Below are 17,081 nucleotides of genomic sequence, written 5' to 3'. Positions count from 1 at the left end.
GAACATCGTGTTCACTTGGAAAGAAAAAAAAAAAAACTTGTTTTAGTAGTAATTGCACATCAATACGAGAGTCCTATTATTTCTATTAAGTTAATTAACCTATTTTTGAAAAGTATACAAAATAGGTCACTTAAGTGGGTGTGACCTTACCCAGTGAACTATGCTTTTAAACTGTCTCCAACTATTAAGATTTATAGATGCCTTTATCAACATCTTAGTTTGAAAAGGCTGGCTGAGGGAAAGGCATGCAGCACCAGGCAAAAACAGCTTTGGTCCCTATCAATCAGCCTATTAGAACTTAATGATATTTAGATGATGTGATTAGATTTTCGAATTGAATGCTGCTTAATCTAAATTCCAGAGTGCTTGTGTAATCATGCCGTATTTTTAAGGCTTGGGCAAACAGTCTGAGGGAGAGAACTTGTATCTGAGGCCTATAAAAAAGAACGTTCTTCCTAGGCTGCTCAGAAAGAAAACCGTCTTACTATAGTACACATACGTGGGCAAAACATGTTTCTAAATTATCACTACCATCATCATCAAAAGCATAAAAGGCCTTTGCAGAACGGAGCAAGGTACTAGGCAACAAACATTTCGTCTCTCGTTTTGCTCCCGATTAAATGGCATAAAAATCCTAGGAGTCCATTTCTATGACATTTAGTAAAACTGCATTTACAAAGTTTTAAGGTCCTTTCAAGCCTCTTCTCATCTGAGGGTCTCTGGCTCCATGGCCATGCGGCCCACCTGCAGGAGTGCTGTAACTGATAACATCTAGAAGACGGGAGACGTCTGTGAGCTCTCACATTAGAACAAGACGGTTTCACTATCAGAAAGGTGCAGATCACAAAAAAGAACATCAAGCCTCCCAAGCATGATAACCCTCTGAGGATCTGTAAGCTCCAGCATTATGCATATGAAATACTTTGGGTGTGGAGACCCCAACAGAAACACAGTCAATTGTGTCAAAATCACAGAGAAGCATCCCAACTCAATTCATGCGTGACCCCCTGCTAGTAATCTACCATGCACTCAGAAGCTGTCTTCATAATTTAATGAACTAGTATGAGGAAGCTGGCTCCTTGGCACCTCCAGAAGAAAGTCCAGGCTTCTTAGTATTCTCTTTGAAGCTGCAGTCTCTGTTACCACCTTTATTTTGCTCCTAACTCAGTTCTTCATGTGTGCTTCACTCTAGGTAAGGTGAATTATTGGTTATTTCCCATTCACTCTGGTTTGCCTCCAACTTCATGTCTTTGGTTGTATTATTCTTGCACAGAAAGGTTTCCTCACCCTCCCCACTGTTTGAATCTTACCCACACTCTTAGTTTGGTTGTGTGTCCTGCACATGCTTCAAAGGGTTTATTCTCTGGAGAAGTGTACCTAAACAGATTCTGGACTCAAAGAAAAAAAGCGGAGCTGGGAATGTACTGAACCAAACTGAACCAAACTGGGAGGTTAATAAAAGTCTATGTATGGGGAGAGCAAGATCCCCATCTATAGCCTCTTTCCTTCCCTCAGCCCCCTAAACTCTGATGACCATCTGTTTCACCCCCAAAAAGAAAATTGGAAGGTTCCTCTCTACACATAGAGATGAGCTATAAAGAAAAGATATACAGATGAGGGTATGTGGAGCTCCACCTACAAAATACTGGGATCCGTGCCCACAACCCTCTAATGAAGACACCAATCAACATAACTGCCCATATACCTAGAATTACCAGTGTGTTTGTGTGTTTGTGTGTGTGTGTGTGTGTGTGTGTGTGCGCGCGCGCATGTGCTTGCACCTCTTGTTCTCCAATATGAATGGATTGCCAAAGATCAGCAGACTTTTAAAGAAAGCCTCCCACATGAAAGACAAAGAACAGATCTTAACCCCACCAGTGTTACCTGTATCATAAAAATAGCTTGTGTTTCCCAATGAAACGATTATATTAAAGATTTTTAAAGAACTCTTATGGGGATATCAAGTACATGATTCTAATATTCAGCATCTTGTACTTTGATAAGATCTAGATGATTATCAATATAATGATGATAGAAACTTTCTACACACCTTTTATTAAGGTTAAGTTAAAATGTAGTTTTTGCCAGATGAATACAGGGGAAGGGGGAAAAAAAGAGAGGGAAGCAAAACATAAGAGACTCTTAACCATAGAGAACAAACTGAGGGTTAATGGAGGGAGGTGGGCTAAATCGGTGATGGGTATTAAGGAAGGCACTTGTGTTGAGCACAAGGTTTTATATGTGACAAATCACTAAATTCTATCCTGAAACCAATATTACACTACATGTTAACCAACTAGAATTCAAATAAAAATTTGAAGAACAAAATGTAGTTTTCACGAAGAAGTGGTGAATGAAGAAATATGAATTTTGTACATTTATATTAAGATAGTGTCCATCCTAGGCCCATTGTCACATCTCACCAAAGTCTAACTTCCCTAGGCTTGCCCCAGCCTCCAAAACTATGCTCCATCTTCTCTCTGTAATCGGTTTCTCTTTTCCAATATAGAATTTACAACTCTCATTTCCTCAGAATTCTCCTCTTGGTGAGTGGCATGGAGCAAGTGATCTGTGTGACTAATATACACTAAGGTATTTAACTGTTAATACATTTGTGTCTCCTTCTAAGGTAAGAGCCTGAGGAAAAGAGGATGCTGGAATCAATGAACCTAGGCTCAAGCCCTAGCTCCACCATGTCAATGGAATGACCTTAGATTGGTAAATTGCCTTGAAGTTGTATTTCTTTATCTCTAAAGCATATATGATAAAAATCTTCATAAGATTGTTTTCAAAATTAAATAAGATAACATTTGTTCATGGAAGTACTTTGTAACTATAAAGTTATAAGAGGGAAAGAAATATAAATGGAATATCAGAACCTTAACAAATGAGTCTTCATGGTGAAATTTCAGACTATCCATAAAATCTTTGGGTAGGTGGAGGGGCTACAAGGACATTCTTGTTGCCCCCTCAATCATATGAATAGTAAATAAAAACCTAGTACACCTATCAAATCTTAATCTGGGTACTTCAAAAAAATTTTTTTCAATGTTTATTTTTGAGAGAGAGACAGAGTGTGAGCAGGAGAGGGACAGAGAGAGAGGGAGACACAGAATCCGAAGCAGGCTCCAGGCTCCGAGCTGTCAGCACAGAGCCCGACAAAGGACTCGAACCCACAAACAGTGAGCTCATGACCTGAGCCAAAGTCGGATGCTTAAACAACTAAGCCACCCTGGTGCCCCCTTAATCTGGGTACTTTTTAAGGCCATTTCCATTCAATACTGAAAAGGGAGTGGGATTTGAACAGGTAGATATGGTCATAAGGTTTACTTCATCCATCCATTCAATCTATCAACTGAGTCCTACCTCTGGGAAGAGTGTAGAGTGTTCAACAATGTGGATGTTTAGGAACCCATAAACTGTCAATGTGGCTGGGGCATAGGTTACAAGAGGATTCGAAGCCAGAAACAAGGCAAAGATCACTAAGACCTCAATAATCAATATAAGTTTAGATCTTGTCCTGTAGGACACAAGAAACCACTAACCTTTTTTAAGTGACAAAGTAACACTTTATGATTTGCATTTGGGGAAGGTTAATCTGGAAATGGTATGAGAATAGACAGCAATCGGATAAATCTAGTTGCAGGAAGACAATTGCAGCCAACCAGTGACAGATAGCAAGAGTTCAATTAAGGTAGTAACAGGGCGATGGAGAGAAGGGGCATAAAATACTGAGAGCCAAATCCATAGACTTTGAGGGGAAGGGATGAGAGTTTTGTGGCTTGAGAGAAGGGTGCTTCCATTCACAGAGTGAGGAAATTCAGGAACATTATATTAACTTAAGTTTTGTAGGTATTGAGTAGAAATTATCATAGGCCATCCAGATAGAGAGGTTGTATACTTACTTGAAATATATGGGTGTAGAACTTTTTCTTATTCAGGAAAAAGATCTACGGAAGAAATACAGATTTGAGAATCATTAACAGATTGGGGCTAACTGGAATTACGAATTCGGCAACACTTTCTAAACACTTTCTTTGCTGCTACTTTACTTAGCCTGTGCCACCAGATAAGTATTCCCAGATCATTTAAAACCAAGGACACGTTGAAGACGTGCCTTAGTTTATAGCTAAAAATATAATATTTAATTGAAGTGTTGGTACAGATAACAAAACAATTTCTAAAAGTCATGCCATGGATTTTACTATGCTCAGGGTCTAATTAAAAGAGAAAAAAAAACATTAAATATGGCAAATGATTGTTATATGCAAGACTAGTAAATATTAACACAGAAAAATTTTACTCCAAAGGCTTACTCTTCTGAACTGGATAAATATTTTCTACCCCTTGGTTATAGCACTTTTTATCCATTTAGGCTATAAGAACTTTATACTTTCTCTCCTCAGTTTTAACAACTTGCCTGTCAGGTAGGGAAATGGACTAAGACTTGTATCTTCATGGCATGGCTGGAGAAACTAAAACCAAAAGAGTAGAAGCAATGTGCCTGTGCTCTCCCAGCAGGTCATTAAAGTGAAGCTGGAAACTGAATACAGATATCCAGACTCTTGGTCTTCACTCAACACTGTCACCATCATCGGTCACCTTTAGGATGGTACTGCCAGGAACCTGGCACTATATTCATGGCACATGCCAGCCATTCTCATAGAATAAGATATTAATGCAAAGATCATTGGAGGGGCAGGGCTGGAGGTGCGGGGTGGGAATTTTCTCTAAGGCCTTTCAGCTATTTCTTTTATGTACCGTCTTTACCAAATTAAGTGGATTACTACACATGATGCAAAACTAAAAAGAATTTTATAAGGTACTTGCAACTTCAAGTATAATGCCAATGCAAAAGATACTCTATCTTGGTAAAGAGAGTTGTTTTGATCATTACTAAAAAAAGAAAGTTTAATGAGGTGGACAAGATGATACTGAGAGCTGGCATGAGACTTGGAGCCCTATATCATACCACCTGGTCATCGTGCACATCTAGTTGAGCCTTGGTATAACTGGAAGTTACTTTGAGATAATAGTGTCTTTCTGGCTAGTGTGAAATAACTGATCCGTTTCATGCCACTTCTGGCAAGTCAAGAATCTACATCACAAAATAAATAGTACTTGTGACCTTAATAGGACTCTCTGCCCAAGGGAAAAAATCTGGATGAATAAAGTCTGAATTTCCACCTAACTACTCCTCTCTCCACTGTAAAAGCTGACCCTTTTCTCACTGCTCCATCCAAATCAATAACCTCTGAATGGCTGTTATCTCTGTCTGGCAAGGCTTGCACGCCACTGTGCAGTCTTACTTTCCTTCCGAGATGAATCACAGAGGTTTCCAGGTTTATATACAATGTTAACTGGTGCAAAGTTCCCAATGTGTTATTAATGGGACAAAAGAAATTTCATTTTAGAGTGATTTTCAAATCTCCCTACAGAAGGACATCTGAAAGTACTTAAGAAACACACTGTATTCCTAGTGGTTGAGAGGGAGGAAAAAAAACCCTCTGTCTTGCTCCATAAAGGTTATTGAAAATACCATGCGATTAATGCTATTTATATGGCGTTGAGCTAAACTCGAAAGGTAACACTTAACCACTCTGTTTACCAAGTTAATCTACCAGATTTGTTTACTTTGTCTGATTTACGAAGACAAATACGTTGAGTGTCTGAAATGTTTTATCTGGCCCTGGGAAAGGAAAACTGAAGGAGTGTTGTGCTTTTATTAATAGATAAGTGCAAACAGGCCCTATCCTATCAAATGAACAGCTAGGACCTTTGGCCACTGTTTACTGAAAATAAAATTAGCCTTGGCTGGCAGGTACTTATCAGATCTGAGAATAATTAACTACTCACATCTGGTACATGTTACTGAAAATGCTAGTGGGAGCCATTAACTTTGGTAAGGGTTATTTTTCCTGAACAGCTAACATCCCCCTAACATTCCATCGGAATGCACTCTTTCTTCCCAAACACACTCATGGCAGCACCAAAAGCAGTTCCACAAGCTGTTTCTCCATTTCAACCCAACAGAAAAACAGTTCTAGAAATCCAAAAGAAATTACTGTGACACGGCTGGTTCCCACCACACTCCACAATGCTCCCCAATGGGAGCACCTGTCCCAGAAAGCACTGGGAGCTTTGCAAACAAACAAGGGTCATTTAAGTTAATCAATAATAACAGTTTGCACTTCAAGTTTTTTTTTTCCCCTCAAAGAGCTTCAAGGAACATCACCAAGACAGAATAAAATGAGTACAGTTTTCACAATTCAAAAGGAGAGCCTAGGAAACAACATCCCCCATTACCAGTCAGTTGAAAAGGTGGTAATCAAATGCAGGTACATTGTGCCTAGTTCATTTCTTTTCTATTCTAACAATTTCTTTACTAGGTAATAATTTTCATGATTTTATTAAAGGAAAGGAAATGCTCCAAGGCATTCATATCAATAAGCAATGCAAAATAAATCATTTTATATTTATGTCACGGGAGCTAAGACACAGGAAACTCAAGGGCTCTGCAATTAGCTTGCTGTGAAATTCTAAACAGGTCAAATGACTTGTTTAGTCAAGTGACTTCTCATCTCTCTGCTCTATAAAACAGAGAATACCAACTTACATAACAAAGCTATGGGGAGGAGTAAACTTCAGATAGCACCAGGAAAATGCTCATAAATAGAAAAGAAATTCCAAATCTCTAAGAACATTTCTTCTCAAGAAAAATAGTAGGCCTGCATAATAATAAATTATAACATTTTACCCAGCACCATTTATCAAAGTATTTTTCTGACATTTTTTTGCAGACAAATATTATTGCCTATCTTAATGTGACAAAAGGCTTTGCATTTTAGTGATTAAGACCTTGGGTGGTTTGAAGATCAGAAGCTGCCTGCCTTATTTCCTAGGAAACTACAAACTAGTTTATTAACAACGAATAGATGGCCTCCAAGTACATACATACCTTACTAGAATATGTGTAGTGGGTAGACAACAGACACCTTAGGAGATGAGGTCATGAACTAAGAAACGGCTAAGTCTCAGGACAGGGAGCCAGTAAATAAAGTTTGGGAAACAGAAGGAAGTAGGAGTAACACATGAGGGAAAAAAGATAATACAGGGGAGGGAAGAGAGGCCCCAAGAGAGGGCAGAAGAACAGAAGAAATAGAAAACCAGTGCGTATTTCCTGGATTAGGCAGCTCGGTCAGGTGAGGGAGTGAAGCCAAGCCAGTGGGGACGGGCGTGAGCTGAAGGAACCTCAAGTGATTAAGAGAGATGATGGGAGGAGGGTTTTCCATGTGAGATATCAAAGCAAATAGGAATTATCTGGTTGAAATCAGAGAAAATGTTGTTGATCTGGGTTGGGTCTGATGAGGTTGAAAAGAACCTGAGAGAGGAATGGATTCCATGGATGTAGTCATGAGGTTTTTGGAACATAACACTGAAAAACTATTTGTGGAAAACTGGCAAAATCAGAAAATGCTAAACCCCCAATCTTCCAACTCCAATAATAAATTTGATTTTGATGAACTGCGGAAGATTTCTTATGTGAATGCAATGTGTAGGATCCCCCTAAACATTGGGTTATTCTACTGGAACACTGTCTGTGGTGAACTATAGAAACATAAGTTTCCTAGGATAATTCAGATTTGCACCATTCAGAACTCCCTTGTAGTCTCAGGGAAGTGGACAGTTCGATCCATTTTAATATCATTGAACATGAAGGTTGATTTCTCTGAAGTGTCACACCCCCAAACTAGCAGCTATAACACATTAAATGCACTCTTCTGCCTTCGTTATTCTTTTACAAAGCACTTGCTCATAGAAAGAAATTAAATCTCTTATTAAATTAAACCTCTTATTTAATCATTAAATTTCTTATTATCATCAGCAATTTAAAAAATGCTTTGCCTGAAAGTTCTAAAAATATGTCCCCTGGTATAGAATCTTCTATTTGAAATCTTTAAAAGGCTTCCAAGACAAACTTATATATTTGTTTTAAAAGTATTCAGTATTTGATTTAAAATATCCCTAGATCTACATTTTGAGGAAAATTTATATGGCTTTGGAATGAAAAAAATTATGCCTGTGAAGTTAGCTAAAGCCTGCATAAAACAGTTTTTTTAAAGGCACATATGTGCTATTTCAATTTACCCATTAAGTAAGAGAATGCAGTATTCTAAAATTGGCTGCTATGAAAATAAAGCAGTTTCCCTTAATTGAGAAGTTACTTAATTGTACCTAGATAGTTGAATTATTTCAGTCTTGCTCCTCATTACATCGTTCTTTCAAAAGTTATGTTAATAGTAATAGCCTAGAAATGAAAACTGTAAAGCATGTTCAAATTTCAGCTCTGTTGACATTCTAGACTGGGTAACTCTGTTGTGGGGGTTCGCTTGTGACTGCAGGATGGTCTCTACTCACAACACCCCTCAAACCACCCTGCACTGTTCTGACAACCAAAAATGTCTCCAGACTTTGTCAAATTTCTTCTGGCAGCAAAATCACACCCTGATGGAAAAGTGCTATAGAAAAATGGCAACCATCACAGTTTCCTGGAGAAACGTAAGGAGAAGGAGTGTGGTATTCCAGGGAGACAACAAGGTGTGGGGAAAAGAGGATAGAAATTAGAGTTAGGCAGATTTGGGTCAAAATTAGGACTTAATCACTCAGCTGTGTAGCCTTGTGGAAATTTAGTTAATTAAGCCTCAACTTCCTCATTTACAAAAATATTTTTTAAATGTTTATTTATTTTTGAGAGAGAGAGAGAATAAACGAGCACAAGCAATGGAGGGGCAGAGAAAGAGGGAGACACAGAATCCAAAGCAGGCTCCAAGCTGTCAGCACAGAGCCCAATGCGGGGTTCAAACCCACAGATGGTGGGATCATGCCCTGAGCCGAAGTCAGACACTCAACCGACTAAACCACCCAGGCGTCTCAAGCCTCAACTTCCTCATTAGTGAAATGCGAATAAGATCCTAATAGACATTTGTCTTTGCCATCCAGCATCCCTTTTGGGGGTAAGCCGTTAAGAAGTTCCCTCTTCCTGTAAGGGAAAGGGCTTTCCTGCTCTCAAACCACTGCTCTGAGATTGAGCACTGAACCAGACTTAGCCAATGAAATACCTGCATCCCTGAGCTTTAATTAGTGGTTCAGGGATAGGCATGTGATCCATGCTGGGCCAATTATAACCAATTCTGAGGCTTTTGCTGGAGCAATGAGGAAAAACTTATTCCCTTTCTGAAGTTACTAAACTCATAGAGAGTAAGCCTGAGGCTTCTGTGTGTGGAAAAGCCAACTCTTCAGAGAAAAGACTGGAAAGATGTAGAGACCAAACCCTTATGAAATGTGTTAATATGTGAAGTCAGATCTACCCATTAGATTTTCATTGGTTGGCTGCAAATTCCCTTTTATTTTAACTTAAGTCAATATGAGTTCTGTTTTACCATCTGGAACCAAAATAGTCCTATCCAATAAGTTACCTATCTTAAACAGCTGTTGAGAAGACCAAGTAAAATAATGAACACAATAGGCCTATAAAGAGCTTCCTTCCCTGATTCTTAATTTATAGAAATCAAAACAAACATAATTACATAAGAGCTCAAAACACAATACAGAGAAGGATCAGAAAATTGAACCCATGACTTGGTTTTGAGCTCTTTTCAATAACCTAGGAGACATTCTAAGACAGCTTAAACTCATAGAGCCAAAAATTGCTATGTTTTAAGTTACCTTCAATCAAGTCAATGAATAGCACATGCAAATTCTGGTTTGTCTTCTTTGTTACCATCATTTTTAGGTGGCTAACAGAAAGGGCTTGCTTTCAGTATAAATGTTCCATAGCTTGATTTTTTTTTTCTTTTTTTATTGCCAGAAGGCTGAAAGAAGGGATTTATAGAGTTAGAGGGTTAAATAAAAATAGCAGGGCTGGGGCTAGGGTGAATCAAGTGAGGCACCAACCTCAGCTGCAAAATTTTAGAGGTTGGTAAAACCCAGTAATCAAGATAAAATAGTATTTTAATGCAATTTTTTAGAAATCAAAATTAATGCCAAAAACCCATAACGCAGAAAATACCAGAATTTTAGACAGGATCAGTATCACTGAATTTTCATCTTGCCTTAAGCTTCAATATGGTTCAGCATGGTGTTGCCAAGTAGAGTAAAATTTCTAAACTGTAAGAAGCAGAGACATTTCTGGTGTTCACAAATAACATCAAGGATCTAAACACATTTGAGAGGCAACCCAGCTGAGAACTCTGAATTGAAAGCTAAGAGACTCAAGTTCAAGTTCTAGTTCTGCCAATACTAAGGTATGTAACTGAGCAAGTTATCTGGCCTTTTCAAATCTTTAGTTCTTTCAAACATAAACTGAAAGGGCTATACCAGATGATCATTAAGATCTTTCTTAACTCTAAAGTTCTGTGATTACATTCTAAATTTGATTTCCTTGGATGCCTAAAAACAAATGATACCAAATATGTTGTATTTTGAATTCAGCATTTGTGTTATCTAGGAGCTTATGAAATGACAAGCGTTAACCATTCAAGTCTACCAGTGAAAGTAACCCAGGTTGAGGGTGATTTTGTTTGTTAAATATTAGTGCTTTCACATATTTCAAATGCTATTCGACTATAAGATCCTGCCTGCAATGGGGAGGTCAGCAGCTTTCTGTCATCAGTATAGGGTAGCATGGTTGATCTGTGTCTCTAAAAGTTGACATAATTCACAGGCCACCCACTGACAAGTCCACTGAAGCATAAAATAATCGAGTTAATAAGTGACTGCTTATAATTCCCAACAATTTCCAGAAATAGGAAAATGAAAATCTAAAATCGATGATGACAAAGAGGTGACAAGTGTCTAGAACAGGCATAAGAAAAAAAAAAATAATCTATTAATTCTTTTAAAATAGCATATTAAGTTAAAAGTTCCAAAAGCAGCAAGTGGTTTAGAAAGCACTGGAAATACAATGTAAAAATTGAATATGAAAAACTACAATGTCAGTGCTCACAGGTTCATACATATAAGATATTTTTCAATTTTTTTTTTCCTTTTTGCTGAACCTAAGAAATAAAGAATTCTCCATGCCTCAGAGACAGAGAGGCTCAGTAGCTTTTTAAAAGGCCTTTGTAAATAAAAACAGGTACTATTATCTTTTTTAAACTTTTTATTATGTAAGATTTGAAACATATACAAGGTATACAAGATAGTATAATGATCCCCCATATACTCATTAACTGCTTCAATAATTATCAACTCATGGCCAATGTTACTACATCTATAATCCCACTAATTTGCCCCAATTCTCATAAAGGGTTTTCACTTTAGGCCCAAAAGTAAACAAATCTTTCAGGGCTTTAATTTCCTTGTTTGTAAAATACAGGGAATTATAACAAATCTCCTTACCTACAAATAAGAGTTATGAGGGGCGCCTGGGTGGCTCAGTTGGTTGAGAGACCGACTTCAGCTCAGGTCATGATCTCGCAGTTTGTGAGTTCGAGCCCTGCATCAGGCTCTGTGCTGACTGCTCAGAGTCTGGAGCCTACTTCAGATTCTATGTCTTCCCCTCTCTCTACCCCTCCCCTGCTCACGCTCTGTGTCTCTCAATAATAAATAAACGTTAAAAAAATTTTTTTAAATAAAAATTTTTAAAAAAGGGTTATGAAAAATAGCTAAACCTTTCAAGCCTCTTCTAACACTTACTGTGGTATCTGAACATAAGAAATAACAAGATAGCAAAATAAACTTTTATTTTTAAAAGTTTTTCTTTTAAGCAGTTCAAAGTGCTTTGGAGAATTTATCTTTCATTCTCCCAGCACCTCTATGTGGTGAATGGAAGTATTATTCACCTTTAGCAGATACAAAAATTAGAGAAAAAGGAAATGATTCAAGCCAGATCAAATGAAAAATTAATAGGGCAAAAATCCATATTTTCTGACTCCCCATGCTCTGTCATTACCATATGCCACTTCTATCATTATTATAACATATGTGAGTGAAAATGATTTTCTCTAAATAAAATGGACTTTCACTCTATTAAGGAGTTTGTACTTTTAAAAGCGCTCTATAATATGTAGGCATTCAAATATATTGACTGACTTTAAAGCTCACCTTGTAGATTCATACAAGAGCACAATCTTTATTTAGTTGGTTCGGCCTACCTAAAAAAGACAGCGAGAAGTAAAGGAAGGAAATTAAATACACCTGTGGTTCACTGGAATTGAACAATTATAGCTTGCCATTTCACAGGTTTGAAATTTAAACTATTTACTTGGCAGATGCAAAAATTACTTCAGTATTACACTGGAGAATTACACCGTTTGGGCCCAGTCCATAGTGCCACAGGCATGGATGATGCAATTTCTAACTCAGTTGCAGAATATTTTTATAGCACTTACCAAGTCATTATAACTTCATATATTTAAGACACTTTCCTTCCGATTCATACAATGGTTCCTGTTCATTGCATTTAGTCAAGGTGAGTTTAAATGGTGTGGGGGAAGGAGAAAAAGGGCCATGGAAAGAGTGTGGTGAGAATAGTCTCCATCAACTAGGTTTCCCTAAATGTTGCCTGTTATTCATTTCATGGGATACATCAGGGCAAAGCCTCTTTCCCTTTCTATGGCCTCAAAAATAATAAGCTGTGACCTGAGCAATGTCTTCTAGGACCATCATAGCAGAGAGTACAACTACCTACACATTTAAATGCATAGTTTAAAAGCTTATCTAAGGGGATTCTTCTAGAATTACTTTTCTCCAATTTTGAAAATAATAGGTGAGGCCATGACCTATCTAATACCTGGCTCCCTAAAGCCTTTTGACAAACCAAACAGAAACCAACCAACAATCAACCAAGAGGTGTAAACTATATTTTTAAACATAATAGTTTGTTATTGCTAGTATTATTGTTCGTATTCAGGATGTAAAGCTCGTGTGGATTGCTGCTTCTAAAGTAAGGCAGGAAACAGAATTAGGATACAGTAGAAAGAAGAGTGAACTGGCAGTTAAACAACCTAGGTTCTCTTCTGTCTGCATTAATGGGCTCTCTTGGGCAAGGCTGATATGCTTCAGGGCAACAGTTTTCTCGACTGCCAGATGAAATTAATGGTCCAAGTGGTTTTGAAAATTATTTTTAGTTCTAAAATTCTTAGACTACTTAATCCTTTACCTTTTATTGTATTACTCTATGTAATGTCCCCACGTTTCATAATGCCACTCCTTTCATATAACATGCTTAAGAATGTTGTGTATTGATTAGCTTATAGAAAAAGAGTTTAAATCTAAAGCAGAGGAAGAAAAAGAAGCACTCACATTAAATGAGCTTTTAATAGCACTCTTTTATAAGTATAGGTTAAAAAAATAATATTTTCTAGTTCTTCTCTAAATCCCACCTAATCATGAGGGCCATTTTCATAGATTCAGAAATGGCAGTTTATAAAAGGATAACATACAGATGTCTAGCCTAGCCCCTGGCACATAATAGAAGCTAGATAAATATTTGGGTACTTCATACTCCCTCCTCCCCCAATTCCCACCTCCCCAACACCACCACCTCCACCTACCACAAATAAGTCCTTTATAAACTGCAACAACTTCTTTCAATCAGAGGTGCTATGGAGACAGGTTAAGGACTTAATTCTGAACAAGAGTTTATACTTTACTTAAAAGAGTTCAAAATCTTACCAGGAAAAAAAAAAGTATCAACGTTTCTGTTTTCAAACTGTCAAAAGCAGTCTTGGGTGACTTACTAATAAAAGGAAATTTGTTAATAAATGTAAATCATCATAATTCATTATAGCTCAACTATATTTTATATTTTCCCCAATACTTCCTGAATAAATGTCACCTGGTATGCAATGACCCTATTATAGTGAAATTAAATATGAATAAATATAGAACATATACCACTACTACTACTAATAATAACCCTAAGCCTTCTGGGCATACTGCATGTACTACTTAGCAGAGCAAGATACGCTATTGCAAGTTTCATAAATGCCAAGAGGAATGGTTTTTCTAACGTGCTTTCTTGACTTACAAGAGGGACCCACCTAAAGGCTGAAAATTAGATACAGGGGAGACCAGTCTTCCCCCACAAAGGGGCATAAAAAAACTAAGAATAGCAATATAATAGAAAAATATTCTGGAATTTTTAAACTTGAAATACAAAGCTTTTGTCTGTGGAGATGAACTCCTTCCATTCTCCAGGGCTCTGTCAACATCACCAACCTCAAACACTTGGCTCAAAAAAAAATGTGATGACGCAGGAAATTGTCTGGAAACAAACAAACAAACAAAAAGGCATTCTGTCTCCCTGGAACCAGAGCTGCCCCGACAGAGCAGGCAAGCAGCCAGCATGTCAGGGCTTCATTTTAAAGTCTGTTTTAATTGTTCCCTTCCAATTCAATAGTCCAAGCCCCTTTTCCAAGAAGTACAAGACAGAAAAAAAAAAAAAAAGATCTTATAAGATATTATCTAGCTTTTACTTCACTCGCCCCTATTGAGGAAACTCTAAGTGCTAATTAACCACATAAACTGGGCAGATGAACTCCAGGTCTTTGTGTGTTGCTAGTCAAACTTAGAAGGGCCTCTATCTACTCTGAGGACTTAGTCAATTTGAAACTCACACTTCTACTAGATTCACAGTTGCATTCTACTAACTGCTGTTTTTCACTGAACTTTTCTACTTTTTAAACTATCTATAAAAGGAGAAAGCAGTTGCAACAACTACCTTATCACATTCCAGCTGGATTTTTGCAAGCATTTACTGACTTGGCTGACATTATAGGGGCTGTAAGAACAGGAAGGAGATAATCACATTTCTTTAACTTTCTGATATTTTTTCCCTGCTTCTTTTCTTGCCAAAGATCACTTGGGCTTCCCAGTGAAGCACAAAAAAAGAAAAAAAAAAAAAAAGCAAAACAAGCAAAAACAAAAATATCACAACTATTTACTGGTATCAAGAAACTGGGGTCCCCGGGTGGTTCAGTCAGTTGAGTGTCCAACTTCAGCTCAGGTCATGATCTCACGGTTTGTGGGTTTGAGCTCCGTGTCAGGCTTTGTGCTGACAGCTCAGAGGCTGCTTTGGATTCTCTGTCTCCCTCTCTGCCCTTCCTGGCTTCCCTCTCTCTCTCTCCTCAAAAATGAATAAATATTTTAAAAAATGTTTAAAAAGAAATTAAAATACTGTGCAATGATACCAACTTGGTTCCCTTTGCACCATTTCCTTTTTACATAATAGATTCTATGAAACTTACAACTCTAGTGACTTTTGTACATCTTTTCCTTCCAGATTCAATAATCTACCCATCAATGTGGTCAATAATGTATGAGAGGAATTTCATTAGGGAGATATTTGTGAAGGATCTGAGTAGAAGGAAGAATAGATAAAGGGTAATTCTGAGATTAATTCTCCTTCCAAACTTTCAATTTATGATGAAACATCATGGATATTTCACTTAGAGACTCCCTGTTTTGCTATCGGTCATTGCTAAAACCACCTTTGAAAACTTAAAAGAAGCCCTTTTGTTTCTGACCAAGATGGAGTAAAAGGGACCAAATTTACCTTATCACCTAAAACAACCAAAAAGCTTTTTAAAAGACAAAACATATGAGACAAACTTTTTTTTAAAGACACTGAACATCAAGCACTAAAGGACAGTGATCCCTGAGAGATGGAAAACAAACAAGGAGAGCTCTCCACGGACTGCCCCAGTTTGCTGCCTCGAAAGAATTTCCAGGGCATGGTGCAGGGAGAGGGAACCCAAGTAAAGTCCAGACTCCCTGAAGTAAGGAGATGAAGCTGAGGATCTGGAAAAAACAAGGCACCAGAGTTCACAAGAGAGATTGTGGAGAGTCTCCCTCAAATATTCAGCAGAGTGCTGATTAGTGCAGACATGTGAGGAAACCACTTGAGGCAAGGGAGAGAATGATCTCAAAGGAGTATAGAGAAGAGTATCTGGCATTCACACAGGGCTATTCCCATGAACCAGCTGAGAAAACTTTATAATTCAGGAAGCACTGGGAACAGTACCCACAAGGGTCTTGCCTTAATAGTGGACAATAATTAGTTTCAAACTAAATGGTTCTGGTGTTACCAAAACTGTTCTTAAAAGCAAGATTCAAAAGGATCAAACTGTTTCCAACTGATTTAACTGCATCTCAAAACAAAGCTCAAGATTTGTAGGAAGACAAAAATATACAGCACCCAAGAAGGTAAAATTCACAATGTCTGGTATCCAATCAGATAACCGGGCATGCAAAGAAGCAGGAAACTAAGACCATAATGAGGAGAAAAGTCCATAGAAATGGACTCAGAACTGACAAAGATGCTAGAATGGGCAGACAGGGACATTAAAATAATTATTATAACTATATGCCATGCGTTTTAAGAGTTAAGTTACAGATACTAAAACAAAACAAAACAAAATCAAACTTCTAGAGATAAAAAAATACAATGTATGAAATAACAAATACACTGGATGGAATTTGATTATACAATGAAGAACGAGAAAACACAACAGGAACTAGGAGCAACAGATATAAATAATAACTATTAGTGAATTCGAAGGAATAACAATAGAGAATATCCAAAATGAAACACAGAAAAAAATTTAACAAAAACAAAAACAGCATCAGTGAGCTATAGGGCAACTTCAAGTGACTTAATATATATATAACAGGAGTCCCCAAGGAAGAGGAGGTAAAGAGAGAAGAAAAAAATATTTGAAAAAATAACGGCCAGGATTTTTACAAATTTGATGAAAACTATAAATCCACCTACCAAAAAAGCTCAACAAACCCCAAGCATAAAAAAACATGAAAAAAATCACATGAAGGTACATGATAATTAAGCTGCTCAAAACCAATGAAAAGAGAAAAAATTGAAAGGAACATGAGAAAGGAAAATGTGTTATGTACAGAGAAACACAAATAAAGATGAGTGCAGTTTCTAGTTGGAAACAACAAAAGTAAAATTTAGTGGAGCAACAACTTTAAAAAACTGAAAAAGAAAACTGTCAACCCAGAATTCTATTCTCAGAAAAACTATCTTCCAAAAACAGAAGTAAAATAAAAACCTCTTCAGA

The 17,081-nt window shown here is 37.3% G+C and overlaps 1 protein-coding gene across 4 annotated transcripts in view; it reads right to left on the bottom strand.

The window, feature by feature from the left end:
• The window catches only part of RAD51B (RAD51 paralog B), a 641,492-nt gene that overhangs the window by 350,676 nt on the left and 273,735 nt on the right, over positions 1-17,081 (bottom strand). For 3 of the 4 annotated variants that reach the window (XM_081795951.1, XM_081795950.1, XM_081795952.1), the window contains exon 8: positions 3,906-3,950. The exons of the other annotated variant lie outside the window; for it this stretch is intronic. In XM_081795951.1, coding sequence (XP_081652077.1) covers positions 3,906-3,950 — 45 coding nt within the window. The remainder of the gene's footprint in view (positions 1-3,905; positions 3,951-17,081) is intronic. 4 annotated transcript variants of the gene reach the window in all.

This window comes from Panthera onca, chromosome B3, assembly GCF_046562875.1.
Source record: "Panthera onca isolate mPanOnc1 chromosome B3, mPanOnc1 haplotype 2, whole genome shotgun sequence".
NCBI lineage: Eukaryota > Metazoa > Chordata > Mammalia > Carnivora > Felidae > Panthera > Panthera onca.
Note: the sequence above shows the minus strand (reverse complement) of the source record. Positions and strands in the feature narration are given on the sequence as shown.